Source organism: Galleria mellonella, unplaced genomic scaffold, assembly GCF_026898425.1.
Source record: "Galleria mellonella isolate WM207_F2 unplaced genomic scaffold, CSIRO_AGI_GalMel_v1 utg213, whole genome shotgun sequence".
NCBI classification, from domain to species: domain Eukaryota; kingdom Metazoa; phylum Arthropoda; class Insecta; order Lepidoptera; family Pyralidae; genus Galleria; species Galleria mellonella.
Genome location: NW_026442039.1, coordinates 1415172 through 1431308, shown reverse-complemented (window position 1 = coordinate 1431308; position 16137 = coordinate 1415172). Strand labels below are relative to the sequence as shown.

Sequence of the window (16137 nt, the reverse complement as noted above, 5' to 3'; positions counted from 1 at the left end):
GGAATATTATAAGAACGACTGTCCATTCCTGCAATGCCGCTGGTGTTGTGGGTGATCATGGGCGGCGGTAGTCACTTACCATCAGGTGAGCCGCATGCTCGTTTGCCCCCTGTGTTGTAAAAAAATAAATATGGATAACAAATTTATAAAAGACATTTTCAAATAGATATTTTTAAACAAAATAACTAGAAATAAAATAGTTTACATAACAAACTTTCGTAAACAAGTAACAAAAAAAAATGGAGTTAATAACAAATTTGAAATCTATATCATTACGGCTAGATAGATTCTTTGAAGAATATTAAAAAATAAACCACAACGGAATGAGTAGCAAGTGAAATCTATGTTTATTTTTTATACCACGTGGCAAATAAATGGCAAACAAGCATACAGCATTATTGATGGTAAACAGTCACTGTAACCTATGGACGCCTGCAATACTAGAAGTGTTACAATAAATGTGAGTGTAAATACCATATGTATGTAAAGTACAATAACCTTTCCATAATACGGCAAATATAAATAGTTACTTTCATTATCCTTAGCTAATAATATCTTTAATAGATATTTAAATTACATATTTATCTATTCTAAAATAGTTTAAAACTACTGCCACTATTTTTTGTCGAATGGTTTACAGTGAATCCAATTGTAGAATCGTATGGCGTATTAGATGCATGATACCCGGAATGTTTCTTCTCGTTGGTAGAACTCAGATATCCATTTCTTTCTTCTGTAAGACCAGTAAGACTTGGAGATGCGTTATAACTATCTTGAATATTACTATTAGTGGATGATTTGTGTGAAAAATCATGATGTGAATGCTGGTGTCTTGTCGGTTCATCTCTTTTGACCACAGCGTTAAATCTGTAAATATAAATAATAAATAAATATAATAGTAATCTAATCTAATTAATAAGCAAATAAATTAAAATATTCCCACAATCTAACAGGAAAACTCCATTTGTGTAAAACGTTTCTTTTACACTAAAATAGTTAAACCGCTTTGAAATATATCTAATTAATAACAAATTAATTGGAAACCTATAAAAATAAATTGATTATAAGGCATTTAATGTTCGAATTTTCTATACATATATTATTTATACCTATGCCGATGAAGTTACACAGTTTTTATCTACAGACAGATATTGGACTAATGATACCCATGTTGATACCCTTTGTACTGTTTCTTGTATACGTGATGTAGCAAAAACAAGTAGTATCGCCAAATATTTTTTATTTATTTTATAAAAATCATCACAATACATACCCATGAATAGCATCAGCTGAATATTCAACAGTTCTTAAAGCACCATCAGGTTCATATAATGTGTATACTCCACGCACTCTGTCCCCGTCCCTGGTCTCCCAGTGACTTTTTCTGTCACCAGTCTGATGGTCTGACACCTCATACTTGTATTCATATTTTGGCTGTAAATAATTGAAACGGAGGCATTTAACCACAAAAACCTTAAATCATATAAACTACGCAAGACGACAATTAAAAGTAAATAGAGATACACTAAAATAAATAAAAACAAGCAAGGGATATAGATTTGAGTATACGCATGTACATAACATAAATAAAAAATAATATATAAGTACCTCATTCGCAGCATATAGATCTTCCGGAGACTGAGCTATAAAAATAAAAAATAAAATGAAATAAAGATTATTTCTAGCGAGATTTTTATGATTATCATACTATCTTTCTGTTTTCGAAATTCAATTAACCCTAATAAGTACCACAGTGTAACATGCTCATCTTTTCTTTCAACTTTTACTACTTCTACTAACGTTATACATACTAATTTAGAATGCTAATCTATTAATTTTTAATATACTATTAAAGTTGCAGAATAAATACCAGAGACAGATGGCGGAGAAGTGGTAGCTGATGAAGGATGAAATACAATGCTTTGTGATGAAGTAGCGTGTTGCAACATTGCCACAGGCGATCCTTCTGCTAGTACCCAACCATTCGTAAGCAGTAACATCTGGAAGTAATAATTCATTTTAGATAAAACTGTCTGAACTTTATAGAGTTAGTTTAATCTAAATTAACACCATAGTCACATCTCTTGCTTATTGCATATTCGTCTTCATTTGCACACAATTTTGAATATTATCTATATGATCTGCTGTTGTGTATTTATTAATTCTGCTGATATTCGTATGAACTAATATACGTTGCTTTTAATAATTGAAATAAATCTACATTGAAGTAAATCAAACTTTTCAATAATTTAGGAATAGTGGCTTTAATACAAATTTACAATAAATTTTTTATAGTTAATATTGAACGAAACGTCGGCAATAAACAATTTACATCTAAACGCATTACGCTAAATATTGATTGTAAATTTAAATAAAAATTTAATTATATATATATATATATATATATTATAATTTAAAAACATTCGCGATAAAACGATTCAGTATACATACAATGCAAGAAAACTCCATGCTGTCACATGATCGATATATACGGAGATTAACAAATTGCATTGGACACATTATTTTTTTTAATTTTACACAGAATCAGATCTAGGACGAAATACATTACTTTCATCTATTTTTATGCAGTTTATTTTTATTATAATGATAGTTACAACTTTAAGTGTATAATGATTTATATAAATATTATACGTGCCTTAAAATATACCAAATTCATTATTAGAACAATATATTCTTCGCTAGAATAAGGTATGTATTGAAGGGTCGTCTCTCAATGAGTTCCCTTTTTATAGTGTCAGGTGATCTGATAATGTAAAACAATGTGCTCGGCAGCGGATGTATTTGCATGGACAAAGGTCCTGTTGTCAATTACTAATAGTACTGTATGCAAACCTTAAGTTAGATAAACAAGACAAGTACTAAAAATCCTTGTATTTGTATCAGCTCATTATACCTATCCGTCTTGTTAATGTTCTTATCGCTTTATCTCCTGACAATTTAAAACTAATCCATCTTAGGCCAAATAGTTTATGTATAATAGCGACTCCCCACGTTATGCTACTAATCTAGTATTATAACGTGAGTTTATTCCTACAGCCGTCTATTACTGCAGTTAAACTAAAGATATACCCCCTTATTCATTAAAACTAAAACATCCTACAAAACTGTTTTAACTATTACACCGTTTTGTCATTTTCATTCAAACTGAGAATTTAATACAAGGAAAGGATAGAACGGTGTAATAAATAAAATAGATTTATGAGAAATTTGACAATATATTTCGAATAAAATTAAAATGAATACTTATACAAAATCTATTATTTATGATATTTTACCTTTTACAAATTTATAGTTTCTTGTCTAATATGCTTCAGATATCTATAACAACATCGAACACCATTGACCATGTACTCTCGTCAAGATATTCATTGGAGTACTGCAAATATAACTGGCCACTAATAAAAACGAATCTCTTTGTATTTAAAAATATATATATTCGTCATTTATTATTATTAAAATATATTGAAATTTAATGAAAATATAACTATCACGTGTGGTAATTATTTATTTTTTTCACAAAAAAATGTCTCCATATCCTGCAGTCTTCGTCAGTTTGGTTTTGGTGTGTGTGCTATTTTTTAATAGCACGCTGGATCAGTTGCGTTGGATTACGGGTCAGTGACTATCGTTGTTTTATGGGTATTTGTTGTTCCGTAGTCAAAAGGCTATATGAGTTTTGCAGAAGAACACCCCTATAAAATCGGTGTAGGCCCCTTATGGAGTTGCTATTATACGCGGCTTAATCAGTAATAAGTAATTTATTATATACCTATGTTTTCTTAAACAATTAAGTATACTTATTATATCGTTTTATTATAAATTAAAATATAAAAAAACTTTACTTTGCCGTAGATCTTTATATTGTAATATATGATACTAGATACATCTCTGTTTTCTATGCAATACTACTAGCACTTGTTTTAAGCAAATACCTAATATTTCTTAGTACCAAATCTCATTATTTGCTTATTGGTTTAACCGCCAAAATTCTTAAAGATACTCTATAGTGACGCTAGGTGGCGTAAGTTTGAATTTACAAGCTAACGCTACACATATTATATAAGTTCTAAACGATTTTAATAAGTAGACTATATTTTAATACACCGCTATTTTTTGTCTGTATGCATTTTTTTGTTTGAACGATGATTTCGTGCTTGGTCAAATATCACCCGATGAAAAGTTACAGTAAGACCTAAAATTTCATAAACTCATCACCGATATTGATGATTCTTTTTGTTATCAAAATATACTTTACGCCCATATTGATCCTGTACTAATTTTATAACAATCGAAGTTAGTATTTTATGTGAAAGAAAGTGTAGACCCGGCATAGAATGAGCCACCACTTCCTTTCCTGTGGGTGTCATAAGAAGCTACTAAAGGCACTCTATGGTCAAGAATGGGCAGTAGCGTCCCTCTAAAATATCACCAAAAGCTAACTGCGATAACTAATCCGCCTGCCAAGCGTGGCGACTACTAAACGGCGGCGGTGGCGGCAAGACCCTCTTTTGGGGGAGGCCTATGTTCAGCAGCGGACAGTAAACGGCTGATATGAAGATGATGATGCTTTTATGTAAAATAAAACATAAAATTATTAAGTACCTACGTATAGTTCGTACATTAATAAATAGTAGTTCGTTATATGTTGCAGATATTTACGCTAATTCCTACATAATTAATCAAAGCATTATCTTTATCTGTATACGTAATAAAATAATAATTAGGTAGCATTGAATATATATCTAAAATAAATATTTATATAACGAGATATACAAGCAAATATAATATATACGTTATTAAGAATTATTAAAGTTAAATATGATATAATCTTTATCTGAGACATTTTCTTTTGAATCTAAAGGAAAACAGTATCTAAAATATATATATTTCGTATGAAGTGTACGTACTGTACTGTGCAAACTGTGCGGTGAAAAATCGGAATCCACGGAACATTTAAGGTGCAACTGTGATTCATTAGCAAGAATACGTATGAGTCTACTGGGAACGGTTTATCCAGAGCCAGGAATCTTAAACCGCGGGATATCGTTAAGCACAAAAGATCCCAATGGGTCGACGGCTTAGCTGACCCCATATGCGAATATTAGATAAGTCTACGTAGTCACATTCAAATCTACTAATATTACTGTACTATATACGAGTATGAGATTTCAAAATGTGACGTAAGTAAGTTGATGCAGGACTTTGAAAAATGGTATGACATTATTAATATATGTAGAATTTGCACTTAAGTAAACCACTCATTAATTGTATCTACACTTCTACAGTAAGTATTACACAACATGTTTAATTGACACCCAATTATAACTTAACTAGATTTACAAGTAACACCTATGCTAATTTTATTGCTTCTTTTAATCTTTTTGTATTAGTCAATAGCTGTTATTATTATAGACTTGTCGCTATTTTATAAATATAGTTAGTAGCTTTCAATAAAATCAATGAAAATATAACCATATTTATAAATAAATAAAATTAAGTAGTACAAATTGAAACATTCTATCATATTAACGTTTTTTCTCTAATACGATTTTTTTTGATGGGTGAAAATGGTATGATAACCCCTCCTGCGCTAACGGTATACGCTGGCGGGGCACCAGTGAAGGGTGATCGATGAGAATGAAGACAGGCTAGTTAGCCCATCATGATAAATTCATCAGGAATTAACCATGATAGATTCCAGGGGGAACCACGAGGAGGTCGACATGGTTGGGTATATTGCCAACAATGGAATTTTTAGTCTCCATTACTAACAATCCCTTTCTCCCCTTTTCTAATACGATTGGACAACGGCAGAATGTCTCATTATCTGACCAACTATAATTTTTTTATATTTTTGTTAATTACTACTAGAACTTTGATAATTACTACTAGAAAATTAACACATTTTTGCATGTTGCTATAATACTCTAGTGCTCATAAAAACAACACATCATAGATCTCGCAGTATGTTATGTAATAATTTTTTACCACCACCATTTTAAGTCGATTTAAAAAATACAAATATCTTCGCACAATTCTATAACATTAGCAGGATTCACTAGCTATCCCCTAGAAAAAATTCCTTCCACATCAGTTGTTAATGTAAATTCCTAATACGACAAATACATAATAACTCTATGAATTACAAAATTCAGAGTTACTTTCGTAACCTTATCAAGATTTAAGCCGCTTCTTTTATCTATCTACTTATGCACGTTTCATATCCCCAGCATGACATCGCATCAGCTTGATCTCTAATCCCCGATACAAATAGATACTCATATGTCATCACCACATATTGTCTCGACATGCACAGGTTGTATATTATCTGTTACATCAAATCAAGGCTACAAGAACCAAATAAACATATATTAAAGCCAGTCTTAATTTAAAACTCAACGACCTCTATGTACTTTCGTACTTACTCTAAAAGTAGTTGACGAACAATTCAATAATTATACTAATAAAGATAGTCAAGTGATTTAAGTTATTATTATTATTATTGCCTTTGATACATACAGAGTGAGATTAAAATCATCAATATGGTATTAAGAGTGTTCTATTAATGAAACCGAATACTTTTCCCATAAAATCAAAGACATAAAAATTATAGCGTATCTTACTAACACGATTGTCTGCCATTAAGCTAGACAGAAACACTGGAATGCCAAATACTTCGCTTCAAACAAACCTCTTTTGTTTTCTGTACATTCATCAATGTTTTCATACACGCTCGCCGATTACGGATACTTTTAATTTGGACCTAATCTAACTACTCCTCTCCATCTAAAGGTTGGCTGGAAGAAAACGCTTTTAGCGTTAAGGTTGCCCATTTTTTTATAGTATGAACATTTCTTGCAATTGTTTGCATCTGTAAAAAGTTTACTACGGTAATCTTTTAAAGAAAACAATAAATAATTATTCTTTGGTGGAGAGTTTCGAGAGGTAGACGGAATTTTTTATCAAGTGAACCAGCATTTGCAAGTATATAAAAAAGTATGTATATAGATATTGTAATATAACACTGAACTAACAACAACAAAAATAATATTAAAAAGTATATCATTTCAACTTTCAAAGTCATTGTACCCAAGTACGTCAGAGACCGCACATTTGGAAACTGGTTCAACTGAATGAGACTTACATTTTATTGTGTCATATCATTAGTTATTGACAATAAAAAAATAAACCAATTAAATCTGGTGCTCGAATTACGAGTACTTTATATTTTGTTTGTGATGTTAACCTTCACAAACAAAGCTCCGTGCATACACACACAGTGTTCACCAACTCTAGGGCCATATACTCGTATTAATGAAAATGACAGCATCGATTTGTGTAGATTTTTTAATATAAGTACAATTTTTTTTTATGCAAACAAACATAATGGATCGTTTATCAAGACTTGATAAAAGTATTTTTATTTATTTTTAATCCTTGACATACATATGTCCTAAAATGTAATCTACAAAGATTTATTTTGTATGTAATTAAATAACTTTAGCGACATATATAAATTTGTACGTAACAAAATATTTCTTTTCTACTAAGCTTCTCTACTAAGTCTTTTTTGTACTAAGCATATATGTAAATACCATGAACAAAACAAATTTATTATATTTTGATACATAATCAGTTAATTCAAAAACATTTGTATTCTAATTATTTATTTTCGCATCGTCATTCCAATAAAAAATATTCTAAAGTCGTTTGATAATTTTGCAAAAATTTTATGTTTTATCAAGGTCAACATGTATAACCCTATCACGGAGGATGTTGAACGCTAAACGTTACATAGACTCAAACCGTATCAAAGACATCAAGCTCATGTAAAATAGTAGTGACAGTAGCCCACATCGTGAACGAGATAATCGATCATAAACCGAAGCCAAGCCTCCGCAGCCATAATCTTCTTTTGCACAACAGTCAATCGTACCTTGATCTCTGCTTAGATATTTGTTTTTTGAAATTGCAGCTATTGTTAGTCACGACTTTTTATTACCTAAATCTGTTTAAGTTATTATAGTAATTTGATGTTATGCTCTAAACGTTTACTAATGTAGTTACCGATAATTCAATGTCTTAAAACCTTTTAATATTATCTTGTGATTACTAAGTGTATGTTTTGAAAATAAATGAATAATTAGAGCATTTTTATAATACAGTTCTAACATCTATGAAATAGGGAGGGAAAGGGATTGTTAGTGATGGAGACTGAGAATCCCATTGCTAGCAACCCAACCAGGTCGACCTCCTCACGGTTGCCCTGGAAACTATCATGGTTAATTCCTGATGAATGCATCATGAGGGCTAACTGGCCTGTTTTCATTCTCATCTATCACCCTTCACTGGTGCTCCGCCAGCGAAGGAAAAAAACCTCTATAAAATACATGCTATGCAGCTTAATCGGGTTCCATATATAATTTTTTGAATTAAGTATTACTTAAATGTTATTAGTTTTTTTTTTATATTTTATTTATGCCTGCCAAGCGTGGAAGCTATTGACAATGTCCCCCTAACTAACTTAATGCTGAGGACTAATCACTATTATTGACTAATTAATGGTCAATCCACTAATAAGGATTCTGCCTTGCCTTTCCCATTAATCATTGATCTCCAACTGTTGTTAAGTTAATATAGAAAATAAATTTAAAATTAGAACGATCAAAAGATATCTCGAACTGAGTCGTTTCCCGTTAAAGAAGAACATAAGCCTATTTAAAGAGTTTTGTTTCGATTTTTTATATACTAAATATATATATATATATATATATATATACGAACCTGAAACCATCAGAATGTGCGACAGTATATTAAAATTCTACACCACCAAGGTCGTTATAATATATACCTACTCGTAAATTATTTAAATGTGTCAACATGAGGTTAAATCTTTCACTGTTTCTTTTTACTTTCACGAGTCCGCCATATTTCTTAAATTTGTAGCCAAATTTCTGTGTGCCTATAATGTAGATTGCTATACTAATTATTATCAATGAAGCTGCACAGCCCCAGGACAAAATTAAATTTCACAACGAAATTCATTAAAAACGCAATAGAAGTCGGAATGAAAAGTGACTTGCACAATACAGACACAATCGTCATACAGATGTTGAAACATCATCAACACAATTGCTGACTCACTATGTCCCGAATCCTTGATTTTATGTTTAATTTTTCGTATATGTCTTGAAAAGGTAGTTATAGTTAGTTTGTATTTGACTACCCACTCAATGTATCCCTGGATATTACGAAATACTTAGTGATACCTATAGTATGTACTGAGGAGTAGAGTGTTATGCCTTCGTATTCAATCACTTAATAATAATCTACCCAATAATTTCCCACTGTTGGATAACTGTACATTTTGTTTTCATTAATGTTTGTGAAATGTTAATAATTGATTCACAGATCACTCTCCTTAAAAGGTGAACATTAGTCCTCTAATGTAACTACTCTGACTTTTACAACTAAACTAACTACAACTAAATCGATAAAAGGTTTTATTTTTCATCTATTTTACTATACCCTCTATCTTATTAATACACATAAATGCAAAAGTTTATAACGATAGATTAATGGATAGGTATATAGATGCTTGTTACTCTTAAATGCAAAAATTACAGATCGAAAATTAACTATATATATTTGGTAGATGAGTAGGTTATATTTCAGTTTAGCACATAGGATATTTTATGTACTGATTCACGCGGGCGAAGCCACGAGCTACAGCTAGTATCTTATATATCAAACTCTACTACCAATAAGTATATCTAATGTAAAATCAGTTATAAGAATTTTAAAATATTATTATTATTATTTGCATGCACAATAAACCATAACCTGGTTAAGTTATTTCAGAAAACTACATTTCTTATACTTTCCTCAAGAGCTTACCAAATATAAAAAAGGTCATATCTTAAACATTAAAATCTTTACTAGTATTGCACTTTACCCATTTTTTTAACAGTTATCTGTTTTAAAATTTCGTAATACATTGATCTATGATACTACTAAGTCATTATTTTTATTACGAATATAATATAATAATTATTACTATTGTTACTACACAAATCACTCAATAAATTATCGATAACATAACTATGCTTAAAGTATCTAATTCTATTAATCTTAACGACTAATGCGATTTTAATCACATTAATAGTAATTTGAAAAGATAGCAGATTAAATAGAAATTGCTATATATAATGATTTCGTCTTATCTAATGCAATCCTAGACAACTGTCATGTACTCGTAGAACACTATAGAATAGTGTACATAGAGACATTCTCGATGTTTAGAAAAAAATAGTTCAATATTTTCCATTTTCTGTTCCATATATTAATAATAAATTATACGAGTACATTCCTACCAAAATTAAAATAATATTTATTATAAATATCAAAATTTCCACTGCAAACATTGTAATTCAATGTTATCATTCCTTTTAATAGCATACCTAAGTGGAACGCGCCGTGACCTGTTCCATTATACAGACGAGATGCAATTATTAGTTTTACATGACAACTAGAATGTCACATTTTGATACACTAGTAGAAAAGACATCAACGAGTTAAAACATAAATGTTTTCTACCATCGCAAACATTATAAATAAATAAAATATCTTAATTTCTTACAGAATTGTATGGTACAATTTATATGTATAAACGACATTATTTTTTATAAAATATTCCATTTTTATAAACCTCAAATACACAAGATTTCACTATGTATTCCTTCTGTTACGTTGTAATTTGTACCTATTACGAAAGCATTGCTTATTTACTCGTATATGTTCCCAAAAGTACATTTTTCTTTACAGCAATTATTTAATAGCAGTATTGATTGATGCCATGTATTCTATATCTATTTTATATTGAAAGTACTCAGATTCTAAAGCGAAATCTTTTGAATCTACAACGTGACAGGTTAGGGTGGATACTATACACCAATACAAATCAAGTGCAGCTACCGTATTGTATCGTGTCTGTATGAACAGATCATGTACAATTTACAATTTGAACGTATTCCAATAACGACACTGAATATGCATTACGATTTCTCAAGTGATCAATTAGCAATGCAGCTAGTATTGTACTCGTAAATGCGAAATAGTATCTATCTATTGGATACATTTTTATGCTAACATTACGGAACATATTTAGATGAAATTTGCAAAGATTTAGTTAGAAATGTAACTGAAACCCGTAACCATGGCATGGTAAATTTTTACTTATACATATTTATTTGTTTTTGTTTGTGGTCATAAATTATATGTTTTATTTCATTTATTACATTTTGACGCCAACTACTCAACCAATTATCTTGATTTGTAAATAAAATTTGATCTATACACACAATTATATTTTATTGCTACTTTTCATTCCGGTTCAGGATGTATGAAATGACCATAATGAATTATTAAAATCTGATAAACTTGAAAAATATTCAAGGCACTCATTAACTACCTGATTAATAATAATTAAATAATTTCGCTTAATGAACTAGCCTTGTAGCTCCACAATAAATCCGATCAATTACATTGGGAACCTCGCGCTAGATATTAGAATGTTATATAAACTAATTACATTTATGAAGTGATTACTATATAAAAACTAGTCAATAAAACAAACACTCCGTGTGTATTGATTAACAATCAGGTTTCGGCTACTGGGCGTAAGTCGTATCAGAATCACCCGGTTATGCGGAGTAGATAAATCACTGTTTAATTATCGCTCATGCGATCAACGTATTGCAAATTTTATTGCAATGTTTCTGCATTTAACAAAATGTGGCTCGCAATTAACAAGTCTGCGTTGATACTGTTTAATAGAAAATGCACAATCACCACATTTGTTGTTACAAAAAAAGTTACAGAACTAAATCATTAAAGTATTAAAGTTAACCACACAACACTTTACAATAACTACTTTTCTGGTTAATAATTTAGAATCGCTTTTTTACGTGATAGATTATTCTTTAATACTTATAACTCAAAAGTACTGCCTCTTTCAAGAACTATCAGGTTATAATTTCTTGAACAATGAAGATAAACGTGCGCTGTAACATAGTCCTCGCAATGCAAGGCACAGTTCATTTTATAATGTATAAATAAGTATAGAGCAGATCAGCAGACGCAAAAATTAAAATATGCCTTCACTGCCCTGCGACTCGTTTTGGCGCCAATTGCCGATATTAATTACTGCACCACGTGTACACTTTAAAGAACTACATATTATTATTTTGGTGTCAAATTTCTTTTTTTAATATATATTTCAAAGATACATATCAAATGAACACTCTTGTAACCCTTTAAAACGTTGATTTATCTAAAACAAAATTTCACAAGTTAAGAAAAAACACTACTTTCCCTTGTTATCTAAAAAAATAAGTTTTTTTTTCTTCAATCTACGAATTTTGCTCTTTTATTGATTAGTATATGACTAGAACTCATTTTACCAATTACAAATTACCTTTATTGAGAATTTTTCTATAACTATAAACCAACAATGTGTTATTGATGCAGATAATCTGTCATTTATCAGCGTCGCGTTGCAACATACACTCGTGACATATCTACGTCAACTGCTAAAACCTGCCAATTCCGTAGCATGTTGGGCTGCATCGTCTACATCTTAGTATGTATACACTTTATCTATCGCGGGCATCGATCCTCATGACAGAAGTAGGTCAGATAATGAAAACAAACAAGTCACAGAACACCAGTAGCAATTATAACGGATTATGTTTTACCACCAGAGCGAGACTTTTTACAAAAATCATTTGCTTAGGCACCTCTGTATTATTCGTGTTTCTACCGTGAAACAGTTGTGTTTGTCGGTTTAAAGGGTGGAATATGGCAGTGAATTTACAGGGTACAGAGGTAGAACACCTGAGTCCTCAGGAGTGATAACGCATGGAGGGTATCATGGGCGAAACATTATATGTTATGTCTAACAGTATGTTATGTAACTCTGTAATGTCCATGGTACTGCTCATGTCTATAGGCGACGGTTACCACTTTCCATCAGGTGGGCCGTCAGCTTGTTTGTCGTTCTAAATGACATAAAAAATAACTGTCCAACATATTTTAGTAAGGCTGGTATTTTAGGGTGTGTGAAGGTACTGCACTAATATTCTGTAAGATTTTAAAATTAACGGCCTATTTAGCACTTTCATGTGCGCGTGTTTATATAGTTTCTCCGGCACCCCTTACTTCGACAAACACGGATACCACTAAACTTTTAACATACCTAATTTATCTCACGTTTACTACCTGTAAAGACGAAATATTTCAATATATCTTTATTTTCAAAATAAAATACAAAATCATTCTCACATCCTCAGCGTACGTCGAAACCATTATGAAATACCTGTCCACCTTATTTCAATTACTCCACAAATCGACACCATTTTCTTGGCAATTATCTCACTTCACGTGGATAGTATTAATAGATATAAAACGGTTTAAATCCTTCTGTAACATGCGTGGAGTTTCGTAATTTGCATGTAAGCTGCGAAGCTTAGGGGCTTGTTGCCTTATGCAAGGCGCCCGGCTGGTGCCTGTATGTAACCTCTTTTGCTGACATTAATTTACTAACAGTAACTAATACATGAGGAAATTGTAGGTAATAAACTCATGCGAATATTCCTTAATTCACTGCCATAATGTTTGTATCTTCTTAAATAGTTTTTAAAAATATACTAATAAAGACAGAGACTACATAAATAAATAAAGTCTCTCATAGGTATGCACCTACGTATATTTATCTGTATTATCCTGTCCGATGTTCCGATATTAATATTTCATCTGCCATTAAAACTATTATAACGTTACGTTTACTTTATCTTTTTAAGTACAAAGAAACCTATCACTATTCATTCTTTTATTTGTACTAACATATAGATACAAACCAATCTAATCACTTACATTGAACACAAAACCAGAACACTCCATAAAAAACCTTGACTTTATATCATTTATTTTATCAAGAAGGGCCGCTTAATTATAGGACGTTTCGTCATTTCCTTAACGTGGGAATTATAGGAGTGTATTTCCTTAGTAATTCTGTATTCACATTGAATGATTAATTTAAATAAATAATAATAAGAAAAAATTGCGATATAAAAAAAATTATATGGGAGGAGTAATGTCAAGAAGATGTATTCTTCTCGTGATAATAGTAAGGTCGGCTCTGAAAATGACCATTTTTTAATGATCATTAACGTTTATATTATACCCTTGTATGTATATAAAGACTTTTGTACTTTGTTGCATAAACAATTCAATTATAATAACCAACAAGTAATCTGAGAATTAAATACAGTTGGCTAGCTAAAAAATTAGAACTAATATCATTCTGACTAAACAATAAAAATGTTACATAATACATATGACCGTAGACGTTATACAAAAACACGTGTACATTAAAAAAGACCTTTTGCTTCAATAATATTATTGTTCATAAAATATCATTGAGCTTTCACTTACACAATCCACATCGACGAATAAAGTCTGCCGGCTTCATGCTCCTGAGACACCAAGGTTGAATCGGCGCCTCACTTTTAATCCTTTTTTTAATCATTGTCATCAAATCTCTTCAATATCAGTAATATTATTTTGATTTATAATGACTAAAATTTGTTAATAAAGTTAATAATCTTTAAGTTTACCTATTTTACCCAATAACCAACAGAAAATTATTATATAGAATGATACATGAAGCCCATAGAAAATAAATACCTTATTTATTATCCCTTAGTTATTTTATTATTTTTAGATTTCTATTTATGTATCTACAAACAAAAGGATGGAACTGATTATGTTTCATTTTATTTTTTTATTTAATTATTCTAATGCTGAAAATACTTCTCACAACTAACACGGTTTAAAAGCTAGTTGAAAAAAATCGGAACTTGGAAATAATAAAATAATAAAGCTCTTTAATGTAGTTTGTAGTTAGTTATTACAAATTTATAATTTTTTTTGAAATCTGTTGAGCAGTTTACGAGACTAGCGTAAACGAACATCGTGAATTTTTATATACATGTGATGATTTGATAATTCAAATTCAATTAATACAGAGCTCATGTGTAAGAAATATATTTGTTTTTTGAGAAAATAAACTTAAACTTAATAATTGTTTAAGATTTTGCAATATAGATAAAACAATATTGACGTATTACTGGTACTCGATAAATGATTAATTTTTCTGTCAGTATGCACCTACACTTACCACGAAAGGATACATTTGAAGGATTTTTATATGCTAAATTTAAGCAATTTATATTATATACCATAAAAGTTAAGTTACACGATATTCTAAAATCTACAAAGAGATATGAAAGTTTCTAATAACATGTAATTTTCTACCTCAGCCAGACAAGTTTATTAATACAACTATCTACCTACAGCTTTGCACGCATGATGCTTCTCTTTAAAGTAGAATTTTTGAAAAATCCTTTTTTTAAGGTTTCAGATTTCAAAATTTAGTAGTTTTGGCACTGCGACAGATAGTCAGGACAAACGATTTTATAAGTATAGATTTATCTAAATTTCTAATTATATTAATATTTATATCTAATTTGAAAAAATTACTAAACTACTTGTGAATATTGAGAAAGTAAGAATGAGTTACACACAGAACAGTCTTAATTGCACAGCCTAGGCTTAGATCTAGGATATTGTTAGTATTTAGTTTTTTTAGTAATAGACGCCCACTTAAAGAAAGCCACTTAAATGTAAATTGGACTCCCTTTTCCGTACTTAGGCCCTTATTAAAGTATTTGTATGTCTAAAGCCGTAGCTAACATAGCCTGCTCTTTCCACAACTGTCTGTTTTCAAGTTTCCTGGTGTCTTCACATGGTTCACGGATTAACCTCACCATTCTCTAGATATGTGAACGTTAGGAGACCACAACTACACATTCTAAGATTACGTCAGCAGCTGTTTCTTCGGCATCGAAACAACCATGGTGTACAAAGCTGTCTGTGGCCCCTATTGTGTATATGTTTACTTAAAGTAAAATGACCCGTTATTACCCCTGTCATTATTTTAGGGGTTTTCCTGTCCAAATTTAATTGACATTTTAATAATTATCAGTTCCTAACAAA

At 30.5% G+C, this 16137-nt stretch overlaps 1 protein-coding gene across 3 annotated transcripts; it reads right to left on the bottom strand.

The window, feature by feature from the left end:
• Positions 1-2: 2 nt before the first annotated feature.
• LOC113511867 (cuticle protein 19-like) lies at positions 3-10231 on the bottom strand. Of its 3 annotated transcripts, XM_052894468.1 has the most exons (6): positions 2657-2721; positions 1871-2000; positions 1609-1643; positions 1274-1434; positions 685-867; positions 3-109 (listed from the first exon to the last, which is right to left on the bottom strand). In XM_052894468.1, the coding sequence occupies exons 1-6, from the start codon at positions 2675-2677 to the stop codon at positions 82-84; spliced, it is 558 nt and encodes a 185-aa protein (XP_052750428.1). In that variant the 5' UTR covers positions 2678-2721; the 3' UTR covers positions 3-81. The 3 variants fall into 3 exon arrangements, with proteins under 3 accessions (XP_052750428.1, XP_031769543.1, XP_052750427.1); XM_031913683.2 differs by lacking the exon at positions 2657-2721 and adding an exon at positions 9919-10231 and having other exon boundaries at positions 3-867; XM_052894467.1 differs by having other exon boundaries at positions 3-867.
• Positions 10232-16137: the final 5906 nt, after the last annotated feature.

Excerpts from the sequence above, each read along its gene's own strand:
- LOC113511867 (XM_052894467.1), bottom strand. The coding sequence starts at position 2,677 with ATGAATTTGGTATATTTTAAG. Across the intron at positions 1,644-1,870 it reads TTCTCCGCCATCTGTCTCTG|CTCAGTCTCCGGAAGATCTA; the intron begins GTATTTATTCTG and ends TTATTTTTATAG. Across the intron at positions 1,435-1,608 it reads ATCTATATGCTGCGAATGAG|CCAAAATATGAATACAAGTA; the intron begins GTACTTATATAT and ends AATTATTTACAG.